This window comes from Bufo gargarizans, chromosome 2, assembly GCF_014858855.1.
Source record: "Bufo gargarizans isolate SCDJY-AF-19 chromosome 2, ASM1485885v1, whole genome shotgun sequence".
Classification (NCBI taxonomy): domain Eukaryota; kingdom Metazoa; phylum Chordata; class Amphibia; order Anura; family Bufonidae; genus Bufo; species Bufo gargarizans.
Window position 1 is genome coordinate 695,255,357 of NC_058081.1, and position 18,594 is coordinate 695,273,950.

An 18,594-nucleotide genomic window follows, 5' to 3' on the forward strand; every position below is an offset into this window, starting at 1 on the left:
AAGCCGTTACCAAGAGCAAGAACGCCCCAGTCGCCTCAGCGTCAGGTTGCGATATTCAAACCCACCAATCCGCCTCCGCCTTGTTCCCGTTTCCCGCGTCACTCTTAGATCCCTTCCTCTCATTGGAAGCCGTACCCGTCAATCACGCAGGGGGCGCGGCAACAGCTCAAAATTCGTTTGTGCGCGCTCCCATTGGTCGGCACGCGTGACGTCTCCGCGCCCTGATAGGCTGTGGGAGAACGATTAGAGGTGGGCGTGTCCAGAAAGAAGGGAAGGTTATATGAAGGGGTGTCGGAGGGCCGTGAAGGCTTAGTGCCGGGGGGGTGCACAAGCTAGGAAAGGAGGCCTGGGTGGTTTAAGACCGGGCGCGAAAGTAAAGGGGAGGGTCCGGTAACGGCAACGAACGAGAAAGAGCGTCGATGACTACGTAGAAACTAGGCCCGGACTTGGCAACCGCGTCACAGGCTTTTCCTCGTCGCCAGCTGATACCCAGGCCTACTTTCCTAGTTATCCACTGCTTGTACACATCGGAGGCGAGTGTGGTGGCTTCTGGGCAGCCAGGATCGTTCTGCGGCATGGTGAGTGTGTGGTGGCGGTGCTGGGGCCTGAGGGACGGTGTGTGGCAGGTCTCCAGCCTCTTCCATTGTGAGATCCTCATGGACCAGAGCCTGCTGTCACCTGGAGACCTGAGTGGTCTGTGTGTCCTCAGCGTCAGGTAGGTGGCCGGCAGGGTCTGGTGGTGTCAGGTAGGTAGGTGGCCGGCAGGGTCTGGTAGTGTCATGTGGGTGGCCGGCGGGGTCAGGTGGGTGGGTGGCCGGCGGGGTCTGGTGGTGTCAGGTGGGTGGGTGGCCGGCGGGGTCTGGTGGTGTCAGGTGGGTGGCCGGCGGGGTCTGGTGGTGTCAGGTGGGTGGGTGGCCGGCGGGGTCTGGTGGTGTCAGGTGGGTGGCCGGCGGGGTCTGGTGGTGTCAGGTGGGTGGCCGGCGGGGTCTGGTAGTGTCAGGTGGGTGGCCGGCGGGGTCTGGTGGTGTCAGGTGGTGGCCGGCGGGGTCTGGTGGTGTCAGGGTGGGTGGCCCGGCGGGGTCCTGGTGGTGTCAGAGGTGGGTGGCCGGCGTGGTCCTTGGTGGGTCAGGTGGGTGGTGCCGGACGGGGTCTGGTGGTGTCAGGTGGGTGGCCGGCTGGTCTGGTGGTGTCGGTGGGTGGCCGGCGGGGTCAGGTGGTGGCCGTCGGGGTCTGGTGGTGTCGGTGGGTGGCCGGCGGGGTCTGGTGGTGTCAGGTGGGTGGCCGGCGGGGTCTGGTGGGTGTCAGGTTGGTTGCCGGCGGGGTTGGGTGGGTGGCCGTCCGTGGTCTGGTGGGTGGCGGCGGGGTCTGGTGGGTGGCCGGCGGGTCTGGTAGTGTCAGTGGGTTGGCCGTGCTGGGTCGCCCGGCGGTGTCTGGTGGTGGCCGTCCGGACGGGGTCTGGTAGTGTCATGTGGGTGGCCGGCGGGGTCTTGTAGTGTCAGGGTGGGTGGCCGGCGGGGTCTGGTAGTGTCAGGTGGGTGGCCGGCGGGGTCTGGTAGTGTCAGGTGGGTGGCCGGCGGGGTCTGGTAGTGTCAGGTGGGTGGCCGGCGGGGTCTGCCACAGGGGTAGATCGTTCCTATAACATACCTGTGTATGCTCACATGGCGCTTGTGGTAACAGGGTGGAAATTGCTGCAGTTTGGAACCAGGCAGTTCCGTCCCACGTTACATCCACATGTGGCTGATACTTGGCACATTGAGCGTCTGCCTCAGGCTACTTTCACACTGGGTTTTAGTTTTCCGGTATTGAGATCCATCATAGGGGCTCAATACCAAGAAGAAAAGCTTCAGTTTTGTTCCCATTCATCGTCAATGGGGACAAAACTGAACTGAACGCTTCAAAATTCATTCCGTACCGTTTAGTTGCGTTCCCAGACCGGAGAGCAAACCTCAACATGTAGTATTTTGCTTTCCGTCCTGGGATGCGGAGCAAGACTGGTCCAGCACGACCCCCAATGCAAGTCAAGGGGGACGGATCGGTTTTCTCTGCCACAATAGAAATTGGATCCGTTCCCCATTGACTTTCAGTGGAGTTCATGACGGATCCGTCTTGGCAATGTTACAGATAATACAACCGGATCTGTTGATAACGGACGCAGATGGTTGTATTATCAGTAACTGAAGCGCTTTTGCTGAACCCTGCCAGATCCAGTAAAAACGCTGGTGTGAAAGTAGCCTGAGTGAAAAATCCTCAGGACCAGAATATTGGGTGAGGTTTTTTTAAAGGGGTTGTTCAAGACCCGCACCTATAAGACAATGGGGGCATATCCTAGCGATATGCCCCCATTGTCTGAGATGAGAAAACCCCTTTAAGAATTGCTTCTAAAATTCTAAGCCTTCTAACGTCCTAAAAAAAGACACAAAATAATGCCAGCATCAAGTAGACGTGAGGAATGTTAAGTAATAAATATTTTATGAGGTGTCACTTTGTTTTAAAAGCAGAGAAATTGAAATTTTAAAAAATTGTGGATTTTTAAAATTTTTGGGTAAATTTTATATTGGGTGAAATATATTGACTCAAATTTACCAGTGTCATGAAGTACAATGTGTGACGAGAAAACAGTCCCAGAACGGCCTGGATAAGTAGAAGTGTTCCAAAGTTATTACACCATAGTGACACATGTCAGATTTGCCAAAAAAATCGGCCTGGGAAGGAAGGCGAAAACTGGCCCGGAGTAGAAAGGGTTAATGTCATCTCTTGTGTTTTGTTTGCAGAATTCAAACGTTGAGAACTTGCCCCCACATATAATTCGCCAGGTCTACAAAGAGGTCTCTACGCTGACGTCTGACCCTCCAGAAGGCATAAAGATCATCCCCAATGAAGAGGATATAACGGATGTACAAGTCAGCATCGAAGGGCCAGGTGGGTGTCGAGCCTGCGGGGGCTCTTCCTCGTGCCCTGTGCAGAAGTTTGATGTTGGCGGCCTAGCCTGAGGGTAGTCCATCAATAGCGGACAGGCCGTGGTCTGAAACCTCGCACCTCCAACAATCTGCTGTCATTGTAGCTGGTTTTCCCGCCAATAATACTTATCATTTATCTACAGGATAAGGCCTCCTGCACACGAATGTTTTTGTTTTCCGTTTACAGGCCGTTTTTTTTTTGCGTTCTGTATACAGAACCGTTCATTTCAATGGTTTCGCAAAAGAAACCGGAATGTACTCCGTATGCATTCAGTTTCCGTATTTCCATTCAGTCAACAGATAGAACATGTCCTATTATTGCCCGCAAATCACGTTCCGTGGCTCCATTCAAGTCAATGGGTCCGCAAAAAAAGGAACACATACGGAATGTACTCCTGGTGTCTTCCGTAACTCCTGTTATTCCTATAGGAAATGTATGAATGGACTCCGAGTACAGTCCGCACTATTTGTACAGTGTTGGACCCCCCCTAACTAGAGCAGGGTGCTTGCCAGACTATTGGTAAGTTTCTGCTAGGGGAAACTTCTAGCGCCACTCATTCCGGTATCTGCAGCTCTCACCTGTCCTGATCCTGTCATTACACAATTAGTACCTGGCTGTGTGTGGCATGATGAGTAGATGTTCATGCGGTGATTTTCTTTCCGATCGGCTGCTGTGTAACCTCCCCCGTTCTTTTGCTGCCCTGTATGCTAATTAATAGCATCGGTATCGGGAGAAGACCGGTGACCGATTTTTCTCAAGAGCGTCTCCTTATCCCTGGCTGCTGCGGAGAGTCACAGCCAGGGAGAAAAAAAATCCCTCTTCTCTCTCGCTGTCACGTGCTCCGTCACCACCAATCAGCTGTTTTGAGACTGCACCGGCGCTCCTGTGAACACCGCGGCCTACTCAGAGCACCAAGCACAGCGCCGTACATTGTATAGTGGCCGTGCTTGGTATCGCAGCTCGGCCACATTTACTTGAATGGGTTTGAGCTGCAGATTGGCCTTGTGACTGATGAACATGTCGTCACTTGCCTTGGAAAAGCTGAGGCCAGGACACTACTGCATGGGCTGGTGCCTTCTCAAACGGCTGATCAACGGGGGTCCCAGGTGCCGACTGCCATCAATCAGATACTGATGGCCTATCCAGAAGATTGGTCATGAGTAAATAAAAAAAAAACACTGGGAAAATCCCTTTAATACAAGAAATTCCCTCCTTTGCTGGCTGGATTCATTTTTCAATCACATTATACACTGCTCGTTTCCACAGTTACGACCACCCTGTCATCCAGCAGCGGTGGTCGTGCTTGCACACTATAGGAAAAAGTGCCTGCCTATGGTCCCAGCCACCAGAGTGGACAGCACTTTTTCCCTTACTGTGTCAGCACGTCCACTGCTGATGGATTGCAGCATGGTCACAACCATGGAAACTAGCAGTGTATATATAATGTGATGGAAAAATGAATCCAGACAGCAAAGGAGGCAATATGGAGAATCACAGTACATTAGTAAGTGCCTTGTGTTAACTTTCTCTACACGATAAATGCACTTACTGAAGGGACACAACCCCAGGATTAATGAGATATTGCCATTGGGGATCGGTATCAAATTCCAGCTAGTGGTGAGTTCACGTCACTGCTAGTCATTTCCATTCTGCTCCAGTATACGAGCGAAATAACGAGTGTCTGATCCAGCGCACATCTGACACAACTGAACGGATGCCACGAACTACAATGGTCTGTTCGGTTTCCGTTATCTTTTCCCTGGATTTCTTTTGTCTGGTCTTTGTTATGTACGGCAGAGGTTTAGAGCGGCCCCTCCTGCACAGACGTGAAGAAGCCCGGGCCTTGTTCTCCCGTCAACTGCTGTGAAGCCCCCTCACTGCTTACCTGCCCCTGACAACCCGTAACATGTTTCTTGGTTTGTTTGCAGAAGGGACTCCATATGCAGGAGGGATTTTCAGAATGAAGTTGATCTTGGGCAAAGATTTTCCGGCAGCCCCTCCCAAAGGATACTTCCTTACCAAAATATTTCATCCGAATGTCAGCAACAATGGAGAAATCTGCGTTAATATTTTAAAGAAGGACTGGAAAGCTGAGCTTGGCATCAGACACGTGTTACTGGTGAGTGTAATAGGGACTGCGGACCTGTGCGAATCTCCTGAACCAAACTTACATTAACCCTACCGTCCTATGGCCAGAAGAACAGCAGCAGGTTCTGGGATTGGGACTAGTCTTGAGCAAATCTAGCTTCGCCTCAGAACCAGTCAATTGGGCCATTAACTTTGGTCTTAATGCTGTTTTCCGTATAGCATTAAAATGTATGGGCTCTGTGGAGCCAAACTTCGTCTTGGCTGAAGTGGCGCAAGACTTTGAATTACAACAGTATTCCTATGTGTGTATTGAAAAACTTATTAAAATAGGAATCTGAAGTCTGCTTTGGTACCGAGGTACCAACCAGTACCAAAGCCCACTTTGGATTCCGATTTTAAAATGTTTCATTCAGCAGATGGGAATACTGAAGTCTCGCACCACTTCGGCCAAGACGAAGCTTGGCTCCGTAGAGCCTACAGAAACCCCATTAAAGGGGTTAACCAACCCCTATAATGCCCGGGCCATTCACACTGGTTATACTTACCCTGCTCCCCTGCACCCGCATCACTTCCGGGCTATTGACTGCCCAGAAATGCGTCTGGGAGAAGCAGTGGCGGCTGTTCAGGCATCAGAACCGACGTGGGCGCCGGGCAGCAGAATAAGTATACCCGGTGTGAGGGGCCTGGGCATTAACCCCTTTAAAAGCAAAGTTTTTTAGCGAATCGACTTTGGAACTATGATCCGAAGCTCAATGCGAATTGTGACCCTCATACGGATAACAAAATGCTGCATTAGGGATTTCAGAGCCCAAGACTGTTCCCAGGTGTTTGCTGTAGGATTCCCGTCTCCTGAGAATATCTGACTGCTGTTCGGTACAGCTGAGAACAAGGCATACTGACCCAGAACATGTGACATGAATGCTCTTGGCATACCACTATCCGATAGAAGCCTATGGGGACTCTTGCTGTACACGCCAGGACCAGAACATTTAGGCTGAAGATGCTTGACTGTTGTGTGAACAGTCTTTTTGGCTGGGGCTGCAAAGTGACTCTGGTCGGAGCAGCAGAAAGTCGCTGTGCAGCACTAATGGTGTCTCAGAATGGTGCCACGTTGTAACCCGCAAGTTACTGCAACCTGACAATCTAAAAAAATGTATAGTGGCTGCGTTTGGTATTGCTGCCTGGACTATTCACTTGAATGGGACTGAGCTGCAAATGGTTCATGTGACCAATGAATGTGATGTCATTGGCCTTGGAAGAAGTTGCTGTGCCCACTGGAGCGCTGCGGCCTCTTCAAACAGCTGATGGGAGTGTGGGGAGTCGGACCCCTAATCACATATTGATGACTTATCCTGAGGATGGGACCATGAATATTAAGCTTTAACCCCTTCATGCATTTGGATGTAACTATGTCCAAATCGCAAGTAATTTACTGAGTCTCCGATCTCTCCAAGAGTAGACACCTGGAAAGCCGGTGTTCCGTTAGATCTCCTTACCCGTGAGATTTCCCTACCCTTGTCACTTCCTGCTGTGACGCGGCCGCACTGGACATGACGTGAGGAGTTGTGCCGCGTCTTCGCACAACAACGGGGTAGGGAAATTTCAGCAGAGTTAGCTGGACACTGCGCATCCGCCGGCAGCCTCGCCAGCGGTTAGGGTAATTACGGACCAGTGCGCAGGCGCTGTGATCGTATGGATGTTCTCAGTGGGACACCGGCCGACACTGCCCATGCGCTGGGAGCCTCACCAGCGGTTAGGGTAGGGAAAAAGCACCGGCTAGTGTCCAGCTGAGAACATCCATCCGATCACTGCGCCTGCGCACTGGCTCGTAATTCTTCCCTAACTGCTGGTGATGAACATAAATAAGTTAATTTTCACAGCCATGCATTTCTCAATTCTATGAAACGCCTGATGGGTCAAAGCATTCACTTCACCACTAGATTTATTCCTTGATGGGTGTAGTTTCCAAAATGGGGTCAATTTTGGGGATTTTCTTTTTAGGGGTACCTCAGTGTCTCTCCAAATGTGACATGGCACCTGAAAACCATTCCAGCAAAATCTGCCCTCCGTTAACAGTATAGCGTTCCTTTCTTTCTGCTCTCTGCCGTGTGCCCATACAGCAAGTTACAACCACATGTGGGGCGTTTCTGTAAACTGCAGAGTCAGGGTAATAAATATTGAGGTTTGTTTGGCTGCTAACCCTTACTGTGTAATAGGAAAGATTTGCTTCTAAGCCTTCTAACTTCCTGAAGAAAAAAAAATGACACAAGAAGCAAACATAAAGTAGATATATGGGAAATGTAAAGTAATAACTATCTTATGAAGTATCACTATCTGTCTTAAAAGTGGAGACCTTCTAATTTTGAAAATGGCAAAATCTTCCAAATATTCTGCAAATTTGGGGGTTTTTTTTATGCATAAAGGTAAAACGTATAAACTCAAATTCACCACTAACATGAAGTACGATGTGTCACGAGAAAACAAATCTAAGAATTGATTGGATAAGTAAAAGCGTTCCAAAGTTATTACCACATAAATTGACACATTTTAGATTTGAAAAATGAGGCTCTGGCATTTTGTCCAAAGCGGCTGTTGCTTGAAGGGGTTAAAGAGGACTTTTTTTGTTTTTGTTTAGATAAATACTTGCAGGGAGTTAAAACTGCTCTTCTCCCTGAGAAGGGGGGGGGGGGGGGGGTTGTATGGGAGTAATATTTAAAGAAAAAAAAACAGGCAGGGTGGCAGACTCTAAAAAAAAAAAAAAATTATATTTTGATGCGTCATGTATGAAATGATTAGTAAATTGGCGACTAAGCCAATGTATGGGACCCCTCCTCATCTGGACTATAGGTCCCCACTTGTTCCTCGGTACGGGAAGCTGTAGTTCAGCTTCTGCCCTCAATGGAGAACCCACTTCTGTTGTTCCCATTCTTATCTTACGATTTTCTTTTCTCATAGACCATAAAGTGTTTGTTAATTCATCCAAACCCCGAATCGGCGCTGAACGAAGAGGCCGGCCGCCTGTTACTGGAGAACTATGAAGAGTATGCATCCCGTGCAAGACTTATGACTGAAATTCATGCCCAGGGCTCCTCTTTAAGGGGCAAGGACGCAACGGACCCCTGCTCGTCTGCATCAGCCGGAGTGGTGGGGGATGGGCCTATGGCCAAGAAACATGCTGGAGATCGTGACAAGAAACTGGCAGCAAAAAAGAAAACAGACAAAAAGCGAGCTTTGAGGCGACTTTAAGTGGAGGAGGGGCAGGGCTGAGGTGCCGAGTGAACTTTTAAACCAGGTAGGGAAGGGACCGTGCAAGAAAGTCTGGGAAAGTAATAAATCCATATCCTGTCTTTTTTTTTTTTTTTTTTTTCCAGTTCTTTCTTTTGTTTTGTTTTTTAAAGCCTGCTTTTGTTATTTTTTTTTTCAATCTAAGTTATTTAAATTATAAGTCTATTAAAATTCATTTTTTCGTAAAGAAATCTGTTTTTGTAGGACGTCTTTTTGTTGGAAATGTTCCATATAAAAAAACGTTATTTTAATGAGTTTTGTGGATGGGGTTTATCCTCTATCCACAGGATTGGGTAAAACGAATTGAATTGGTGGGGTCCGACCCCTGGGATCATTTAAGGGAATGAATCACCAATTTTTTTTTCCGCTGTTAAAAACCAGGCAGCGACGCATCCTTTTTTCTAATCAGTTTTTATTTTCTGATTGTAGATTTATTTTATTTTTTCTGCCGTACATGATTATGGGGGTGGCCATCTTGCCTGAGCTAAGACATGCTTTACAACAGCCACCATGGGCAATAGACTAGGGTTCAGCGGTAAACCGGTGTCGGCAGTATCGTTGTTTCCTAATAACCGTAGAAGTAGTCACATGTGCGCTGACAGCTTCCAAATCTGTCCACTGGCCCCTGCACCCTGCATAACAGTACTCACAACCACATTACTGCCCTCCTAGATCCCCACAAACAGTGTCTCCTTGTGGCCCCCCCACAAACAGTGTCTCCTTGTGGCCCCCCCACAAACAGTGTCTCCTTGTGGCCCCCCCACAAACAGTGTCTCCTTGTGGCCCCCCCACAAACAGTGTCTCCTTGTGGCCCCCCCACAAACAGTGTCTCCTTGTGGCCCCCCCACAAACAGTGTCTCCTTGTGGCCCCCCACAAACAGTATGTCTCCTTGTGGCCCCCCACAAACAGTATGTCTCCTTGTGGCCCCCCACAAACAGTGTGTCTCCTTGTGGCCCCCCACAAACAGTGTGTCTCCTTGTGGCCCCCCACAAACAGTGTGTCTCCTTGTGGCCCCCCACAAACAGTGTGTCTCCTTGTGGCCCCCCACAAACAGTGTGTCTCCTTGTGGCCCCCCACAAACAGTGTGTCTCCTTGTGGCCCCCCACAAACAGTGTGTCTCCTTGTGGCCCCCCACAAACAGTGTGTCTCCTTGTGGCCCCCCACAAACAGTGTGTCTCCTTGTGGCCCCCCACAAACAGTGTGTCTCCTCCTTGTGGCCCCCCACAAACAGTGTGTCTCCTCCTTGTGGCCCCCCACAAACAGTGTGTCTCCTCCTTGTGGCCCCCCACAAACAGTGTGTCTCCTCCTTGTGGCCCCCCACAAACAGTGTGTCTCCTCCTTGTGGCCCCCCACAAACAGTGTGTCTCCTCCTTGTGGCCCCCCACAAACAGTGTGTCTCCTCCTTGTGGCCCCCCACAAACAGTGTGTCTCCTCCTTGTGGCCCCCCACAAACAGTGTGTCTCCTCCTTGTGGCCCCCCACAAACAGTGTGTCTCCTCCTTGTGGCCCCCCACAAACAGTGTGTCTCCTCCTTGTGGCCCCCCACAAACAGTGTGTCCTCCTCCTTGTGGCCCCCCACAAACAGTGTGTCTCCTCCTTGTGGCCCCCCACAAACAGTGTGTCTCCTCCTTGTGGCCCCCCACAAACAGTGTGTCTCCTCCTTGTGGCCCCCCACAAACAGTGTGTCTCCTCCTGTGGCCCCCCACAAACAGTGTGTCTCCTCCTTGTGGCCCCCCACAAACAGTGTGTCTCCTCCTTGTGGCCCCCCACAAACAGTGTGTCTCCTCCTTGTGGCCCCCCACAAACAGTGTGTCTCCTCCTTGTGGCCCCCCACAAACAGTGTGTCTCCTCCTTGTGGCCCCCCACAAACAGTGTGTCTCCTCCTTGTGGCCCCCCACAAACAGTGTGTCTCCTCCTTGTGGCCCCCCACAAACAGTGTGTCTCCTCCTTGTGGCCCCCCACAAACAGTGTGTCTCCTCCTTGTGGCCCCCCACAAACAGTGTGTCTCCTCCTTGTGGCCCCCCACAAACAGTGTGTCTCCTCCTTGTGGCCCCCCACAAACAGTGTGTCTCCTCCTTGTGGCCCCCCACAAACAGTGTGTCTCCTCCTTGTGGCCCCCCACAAACAGTGTGTCTCCTCCTTGTGGCCCCCCACAAACAGTGTGTCTCCTCCTTGTGGCCCCCCACAAACAGTGTGTCTCCTCCTTGTGGCCCCCCACAAACAGTGTGTCTCCTCCTTGTGGCCCCCCACAAACAGTGTGTCTCCTCCTTGTGGCCCCCCACAAACAGTGTGTCTCCTCCTTGTGGCCCCCCACAAACAGTGTGTCTCCTCCTTGTGGCCCCCCACAAACAGTGTGTCTCCTCCTTGTGGCCCCCCCACAAACAGTGTGTCTCCTCCTTGTGGCCCCCCCACAAACAGTGTGTCTCCTCCTTGTGGCCCCCCACAAACAGTGTGTCTCCTCCTTGTGGCCCCCCCCAAACGTGTGTCTCCTCCTTGTGGCCCCCCACAAAACGTGTGTCTCCTCCTTGTGGCCCCCCCCCCCCCCCCCCCACAAACAGTGTGTCTCCTCCTTGTGGCCGCCCCCACGTCACCCCCAACAAAAAAAATTGAGCAATGATCAAAAAGTTGTACTTACCCTAAAAATGATACCAATAAAATTAGTTTCGCAAAAATCAAGCCCTCCTACAGCTCTATACAGAGAATTTTGATTTTCTTCAAAGGCTTTTATTTAAAAGTAGTGAACCAACACTATAAATTTGACATTGTCGTAATCGTATTGAGGCGCACAATGACGTCACGTGAATGCCATAATATCAAAAACATGTTTTCCAATACAAGACATGTTAAATTAAATTAAAGATGTACTGTAGCTTCTTACTGCTCTATTCTCTGGATAGATCTGCATCTGATCGGTGGGGGTCTGACGCACACATAATCGCCGCTGCCTTCTCAAACAGCTGATTGGCGGGGGTCCCAGGTTTTGGACCCCCACCAGTAAGAAACAGCTACAGAACCCCTTTAAATGGAGCCATTAGAAAGTGTAAAAAATAAACCCTCATATGGCTGTGAGCAGTAAACTAAAAAAAAAAGTTATGGCTCTTGTAGGGGTGGGCGATATGGCCTAAAATCTATATTGCGATATAATTTTAAGCATGTACGATATGCGATATATATTGCGATATATTCTTTTCTATATTGGGGGGGTGTTTAAACTTTTTTATTTTTTTACTTTTTATTTAATAACTATTAGTCTTCTTAAGGGCTAGAACCCTTGTCATATTCACCCTAATAGAGCTCTATCAGGGTGAATAGGACTTCACCCTCCCCCTGTGCTTTGTGCACACAACAGCAGGGAGCTGAGTCCCCTCCCCTAAACAGTGCCATCCACAGATCCCCCTCCCCTAAACAGTGCCATCCACAGATCCCCCTCCCCTAAACAGTGCCATCCACAGATCCCCCTCCCCTGAACAGTGCCATCCACAGATCCCCCTCCCCTGAACAGTGCCATCCACAGATCCCCCTCCCCTGAACAGTGCCATCCACAGATCCCCCTCCCCTAAACAGTGCCATCCACAGATCCCCCTCCCCTAAACAGTGCCATCTACAGATCCCCCTCCCCTAAACAGTGCCATCCACAGATCCCCCTCCCCTAAACAGTGCCATCCACAGATCCCCCTCCCCTAAACAGTGCCATCCACAGATCCCCCTCCCTAAACAGTGCCATCCACAGATCCCCCTCCCTAAACAGTGCCATCCACAGATCCCCCTCCCTAAACAGTGCCATCCACAGATCCCCCTCCCTAAACAGTGCCATCCACAGATCCCCCTCCCTAAACAGTGCCATCCACAGATCCCCCTCCCTAAATAGTGCCATCCACAGATCCCCCTCCCTAAATGATGCCATCCACAGATCCCCCTCCCTAAATAGTGCGATCCACAGATCCCCCTCCCTAAATAGTGCCTTCCACAAATCCCCCTCCCTAAATGATGCCATCCACAGATCCCCCTCCCCTAAATAGTGCAATAAACAGATCCCCCTCCCCTAAATAGTGCAATAAACAGATCCTCCTCCCCTAAACAGTAACATCCACTGATCCCCCTCCCCTAAACAGTGCCATCCACGGATCCCCCTGCCCTAAACAGTGACATCCACAGATCCCCCTCCCCTAAATAGTGCAATAAACAGATCCTCCTCCCCTAAACAGTAACATCCACAGATCCCCCTGCCCTAAATAGTGCCATACACTGATCCACCTCCCTTAAACAGTGACATCCACAGATCCCCCCCCGACGCTCACAGGAGAACATTTATAAACTAATCAGTAACTTTAACTTTAATCATTGCTAATTTATTTATTGGATTCCTTACTCTGTCTTAGCTCCGATAACAGCAGGCAGTGCGGGCGGGCGGCGCTCACTCACTGACGTCACGCGCCTGCGCTGCCTAGTGGGAGGAGCAGGCTCGTGACGTCAGTGAGTGAGCGCCGCCCGCACTGCCTGCTGTTACCGGAGCTAAGACAGAATAAGGAATCCAATAAATAGATTAGCAATGATTAAAGTTACTGATTAGTTTATAAATGTGCTCCTGTAAGCGGCGTGGCCCTGTATATTCTAACCTCCAGGCAAGCGTCCCTGTCACCATGGGGAACGTCTGCGGGTTAGAATATACCATCGGATTTGAGTTTTCACTCTCATCTGAGATCGTGAAAACTCAATGATTTACTGTCAGTCCCTCCCCTCCTCCTCTGTTCTCATTAGTGGTCAGCCGCGCACAGTGGGGAGGGAGGGACTCCCTCCTTCTCCACTGTGCCGGCTCAGGAGAACATGGTGCGTGCAGAGAGCGTGATCATATGGCGGTCGGGCGATATGCACAAAATCCATATCGTGGCACAAATTTATATCGCATATCGCCTATATCACCCACCCCTAGGCTCTTGAAATGTGGGCAGGAAAAAAGAAAAATGGGCTTCGTCATGAAGGGATTAAAAAATGTTTAACATGAAAACATGATTTGAACAATAGGACATTTTCTGATGACACATTCCCCTTAGGGCTCAGACGGCCGTGTGCAAAAATGTAGATTTGTTGTTTTGCATTCCACATTCTTGCGGGCCCTTCCTGATTTTCACTGACAAGTATAGGACCTGTTTTAGGTTTTGGAGAGCCATAGAGCGGAAGAACAGACCCCCATTGAAGTGAATAGGTCTGCATCTAATCCGCAAAAAAACAGATTTGAATCTTTGTGGACAGCATACGGACGTCTGAATGAGCCCTTAAGTGGTGGCATGTTCTTTAGATCTGAGTCTCAGTACGGAAAAATTTGTTCTATTTTCTGTAACAAATTAAAAGCTCCTATTCTGTCCGATTAACCCCTAAGATGCTGCTGTCAATACTAACCGGTGCATTTAAGGGCTTTACAGAGGGAGGGGGCTCCCCCTCAACCCACTGGCTCACTGCAATGGGTGCTTTGTGTGCAAGAGGCCTTACAAAGGGCTTGTGGCCTACCAGCAATGGAAGTCCATGAAGCTCATCTAGGCTTATGTCTGTGTGACAATGACAGTTCTAATGCAGTACAATACGGTGAGGTTTCCAAACTGGGGTCACTTCCTGGGACTTTTTTTTTTCACCTCTGTATAAATTAACAATTTAGGCTTCAGATGCACATGTTCCTTCCCTTCTGAACCCTGCTGTGTACCCATACAGTAGTTTGAACATGTATGAGGTGTTGCGATATTCAGGAGGCAACGGGTTAAGATTGTGGATTATTTTTCTCCGGTTACCCACAGTGAAAAAAAATCTGGGGCTAAAGTAAAATTTTATTGGAAAATAGGGAAAATTTTAATTTTTTTCAGCCAAGCATTGGTAAATTCTTTGCAATGCCTGTTGAGGCCAAATCACTCACTACACCCCTCGATAAATTCCTTGAGGGTATAGTTTTAAAAATGGGGTCACTTTTTGGGGCTTTCCTTTTTATAGGTACCTCATGGTATCTTCAAATGTGACATGGCACCCAAAAAACATTCCAGAAAATTCTGTCCTCCAAAAACCATATGGTCCTCTTCCTTCTGAGCCATGGGGTGCGTCCATGAAGAGATTTACGACCGCATATCGGGTGTTTCTGTAAACTGCAATATCCGGGTAATAAATACTCAGATTTGTTTTGTTAACCCTTGCTGTGTTATAGGGGAAAAAATTTTATTAAAATGGAAAATCTGCAAAAGTGATTTTTGAGGGGTTTAGTTTCTAAAATGGGGTCATTTATGTGGGCGTTTCAAACATAAGCCCCTCAGTCAACTCAGAACTGAATTGGTCCTTTAAAAAGTAGGTCTTAGAAAATTTCTTTAAAATTAGAAAAATTGCTTTTAAATTTCTAAGCCTTCCAACGTCCTAAAAAAATAAAACGACATAATTAAGCCATCATAAAGCAGACATATGGGGAATATTGATAACTTTTTGTATGAGGTATCATCTGTTCCTAATTCAAAATTAGAAAATAGGATTTTTTTTTCCCACATTTTGGATTTTTTAAATAAATAAAAGTAAAACTGGTCTAATATAATTACCATAACATGAAGTTGTCACGAAAAACAAACTCAGAATGGCTTGGATAGGCTACTTTCACACTAGCATTGTTACTGGATCTGGCAAAAACGCTTCCGTTACTGATAATACAACAGTCTGCCTCCGCTATGAACAGATCCGTTTGTATTATCTGTAACATGGCCAAGACTCATCAGTCATGAACTCTATTGAAAGTCAATGGGGGACGGATCAGTTTTCTATTGTCAGTTTTGCTCTGCATCCCAGGACGGAAAGAAAACCGCAGCATGCTGCTCTCCGGTATGAGAACGCAACCAAACGGAATGCATTTTGGAGCACTCCGTTCTGTTCAGTTACGTTTTGTCCCCATTGACAATAAATGGGGGACAAAACAGAAGTTTTTTTTCCCGTTATTGAGATCCATCATAGGGACCGTAAAATAGAAACGCTAGTGTGAAAGTAGCCTAAGTAAAAGCGTTCTAAAGTAGTTACCATATAAACTGACGTCAGATTTCCAAAATTAGGCAGAGTCTGAAAGGGGTTAGGGCTCATACACACGAATGTATTTTCTTTCAGTGTCCACAAAATACGGAATGCACGCGGACTTCCGTATTTTTTGCGGGATCAGTGTTTTGCGGCCTGCAAAATACATATGGTCGTGTGCATGAGCCCTTAAGGAAGCGGTCATCTGGTAAACAATCATTTTACAGACACGGCCATACAAATTGTAGTCCCTATTCGCCGTTGTTCATACTGGCCGTATATGTTCAATGATAGCGAGAGAGGGACGGAAGATTTATTTTACATTTTTTTGTTCAGTCACCAAAATAATCTTTTGTCCCACTATTGGATGAGAATCTCAAACACCGCTGACTTTTTAGCGGTAGATCCAACTACTGCCAGACTCCTGCCGTTTAAGATGGCCGCACCGCTTCTCAGACTCCCTGATGCCCAGTGCATTTGGTAACCCAAGACACTTCCTGCTGCCCTTGGATTGGCCAGCACCGCTCATGTGTACAGGGCTGGACAAGTGGGAAGCGTCGTGGACCACCCATGCACAATGTGCACCGGGCAACCATTTTGGATGACAGAAGAGCATGTCTGGGTGCGTTCAGTGAAAACTGCGCGATTTCGCAAACAAAGCCATTCAGTTTTGTTTGCGATCGCGTTTGGTTTTTATTGCGCGGGTGCAATGCGATTTACTGCGTTTTGCACGCGCATGATAAAAACCAATGTTTATAAACAACATCTCTTAGCAACCATCCGTGAAAATCGCATCGCATCCACACTTGCTTGCAGATGCGATGCAATTTTCACGCAGCCCCATTCACTTCTATGGGGCCAGCGTTGCGTGAAAATCGCAGAATATAGAACATGCTGCGATTTTCACGCAACGCAAAAGTGATGCGTGAAAACCACCGCTCATGTACGCTGACCCATTTTAAATGAATGGGTCCGTATTCCATACGGGAGCAATGCGTGGTTTTATACCGCACAGCTGTACGGGCGGCAGCTGGCTCTTGTTAACTAGTGAATACTGTACTTTGCAACTGGTCTGCATTGTTAATATTGAAGGTGCTGCTCGGCCATTAATGCAGACAGACTAAACAGTGCAGTATTCATTAGTTAACCCTTTAAGGACCCATGAGGTAGCTGTACGTCATAGGTCCGGTCCCTAAACATGGTGCTCGCTCGTGCAGCTATTTTAAAGACACCCGCGGCTGATCGCATACATCTTACCTTTCAGATGCCGTGGTCAAATGTGACCACGGCATCTGCGCAGACCAGAATCGGAAGTCGCACGCTTCTGGTCTGGTAATAGCGCTCCCCGGCAGAGATCGTTGAGCCTGTTACCCTGTGCTAATTGACCAGAGCCTCAAGCAGGCTTCTGTGTCAATTGGTTGTATATACCAGTACAGACCACCAGGTGGCAGCCTTGTATTGGTATAGTGCAAAATAAGTCTTTACTGATGAATATTTACCCATCAATAGACTATTGGGCAATCAAATGATTGCCAGTTATTGTCACCCAAGGTGACTTAAAAAAAAAGTCTTTACAAATATATAAAAAAAAGTTATAGGGGTCAGAATATGGTTGAGAAGAAAAAAAATTCCGCAAAGGTTAAATATATATTTTTTCCAGTATTAAAACGCTGGAAAAATTTTACAGGTGTGGTATCGTTGGAACCGTACTGACCTGGAGAATGAAGATAACTGCATAGTGTACAGTGTAATACAGGTATAATGCGACGCACTGGGTCACCCAAGATCAAGTGAGGTGCTCAGTGAAATCTATTCAGCGAGATGCAGTATAAAGAACAAAAGTACTGGGCACTCTTGGAATTTGTGACCAATATTGAATTTATTAATTAGAACTATGTGCTAGGTAAATGATGAATACTAATACACACAAAAAAACAAAAAAAATTTCAATCAATAAAATCCATTATATAACATTCATAGTAAAATCATGCCAATAAAATCGATAAATAAAGCTAGTTGGATTGTTTGTATAATTATTCCCATTCACTAGCAGCATTCAAGGGTGTGAGTCCATTATTTCGGATCTCCGATCTGAATTTAATATAGGAAGACAATGCTTTCGAAAGAAAAAATATTCGAATAAACAGAAATGTCTCCAACTTAATTGTGTTAAGGTACTTGCCCAAAGTTCGTTCAAGCGGCGTCCCTCTACATTAAATTCTCAGTGGTGAGAAAGGGGTAACATAAGACCCCGAAACGTGTCTGGTTCCAACCCCCTAAAGGATCTTACTACAACGTATGGACTACTGATGCAAGAAAAGTGCCTGGTATAAATATATTGTCTGCTACGCCAAAAGCGACCGAAAGCTTGATAAAGATCGTGCACAACTATTGAAACTTGTGCGCAAACAAGCGGCCGGCGTGGGAAAGTCAGACTGAAACGATCCATACAACTCGTAGGACTACAGTGGAATACATCTAAAGACCAACGTCTAGCACCTGCTACATCGAATGGTAAGACTGTTCGAATTTATTACCGATTTTGTGTTGGCAATACACATTAAGTCATTTCGGTGGGACGCCACTGAGAATTTAATGTAGCGGGAAGCCGCTTGAACGAACTTTGGGCAAGTACCTTAACGCTGGGTTCAGACCTGAGCGTACTGAACGTACGCTCTGTATGCGCGATTGTACGGGCGTTTGCAATCGCGCATACAGAGACAAGCGAACGCCCATTGTCCTGCGTTCCCGAAAGTCTATGTATGGGAACGCGCGACAAGGCGCCCCAAAGAAGCTCCTGTACTTCTTGGGGCGTCGAGCGTTTTACAGCGCGATCGTTCGTGCTATAAAACGCTCAGGTGTGAACCCAGCCTTACACAATTAAGTTGAAGAGACATTTCTGTTCGAATATTTTTTCTTTCGAAAGCATTGTCTTCCTATATTAAATTCGGATCGGAGATTCAAAATAATGGACTCACACCCCTGAATGCTGCTAGTGAATGGGATTAATTATACAAACAATCCAACTAGCTTTATTTATCGATTTTATTGGCATGATTTTACTATGAATGTTATATAATGGATTTTATTGATTGAAATTTTTTGGGGGGTTTTAGTGTGTATTAGTATTTATCTTTTACCTAGCACATAGTTCTAATTAATAAATTCAATATTGGTCGCAAATTCCGAGAGTTCCCAGTACTTTTGTTCTTTATAGTGTACAGTGTAAAAATAAAAAAT

General features: G+C 47.8%; 1 protein-coding gene across 1 annotated transcript; it reads left to right on the top strand.

Annotated features, from left to right (window-relative positions):
• The first annotated feature begins 244 nt into the window (after positions 1 to 244).
• Positions 245 to 8,508, top strand: UBE2S (ubiquitin conjugating enzyme E2 S). Its single transcript, XM_044278554.1, has 4 exons — positions 245 to 578; positions 2,772 to 2,919; positions 4,887 to 5,077; positions 8,002 to 8,508. Exons 1-4 carry the CDS (start codon positions 576 to 578, stop codon positions 8,290 to 8,292), a joined length of 633 nt encoding a protein of 210 aa, XP_044134489.1. The 5' UTR covers positions 245 to 575; the 3' UTR covers positions 8,293 to 8,508.
• Positions 8,509 to 18,594: the final 10,086 nt, after the last annotated feature.

Excerpts from the sequence above, each read along its gene's own strand:
- UBE2S (XM_044278554.1), top strand. Across the intron at positions 2,920-4,886 it reads AGTCAGCATCGAAGGGCCAG|AAGGGACTCCATATGCAGGA; the intron begins GTGGGTGTCGAG and ends GTTTGTTTGCAG. Across the intron at positions 5,078-8,001 it reads GCATCAGACACGTGTTACTG|ACCATAAAGTGTTTGTTAAT; the intron begins GTGAGTGTAATA and ends CTTTTCTCATAG.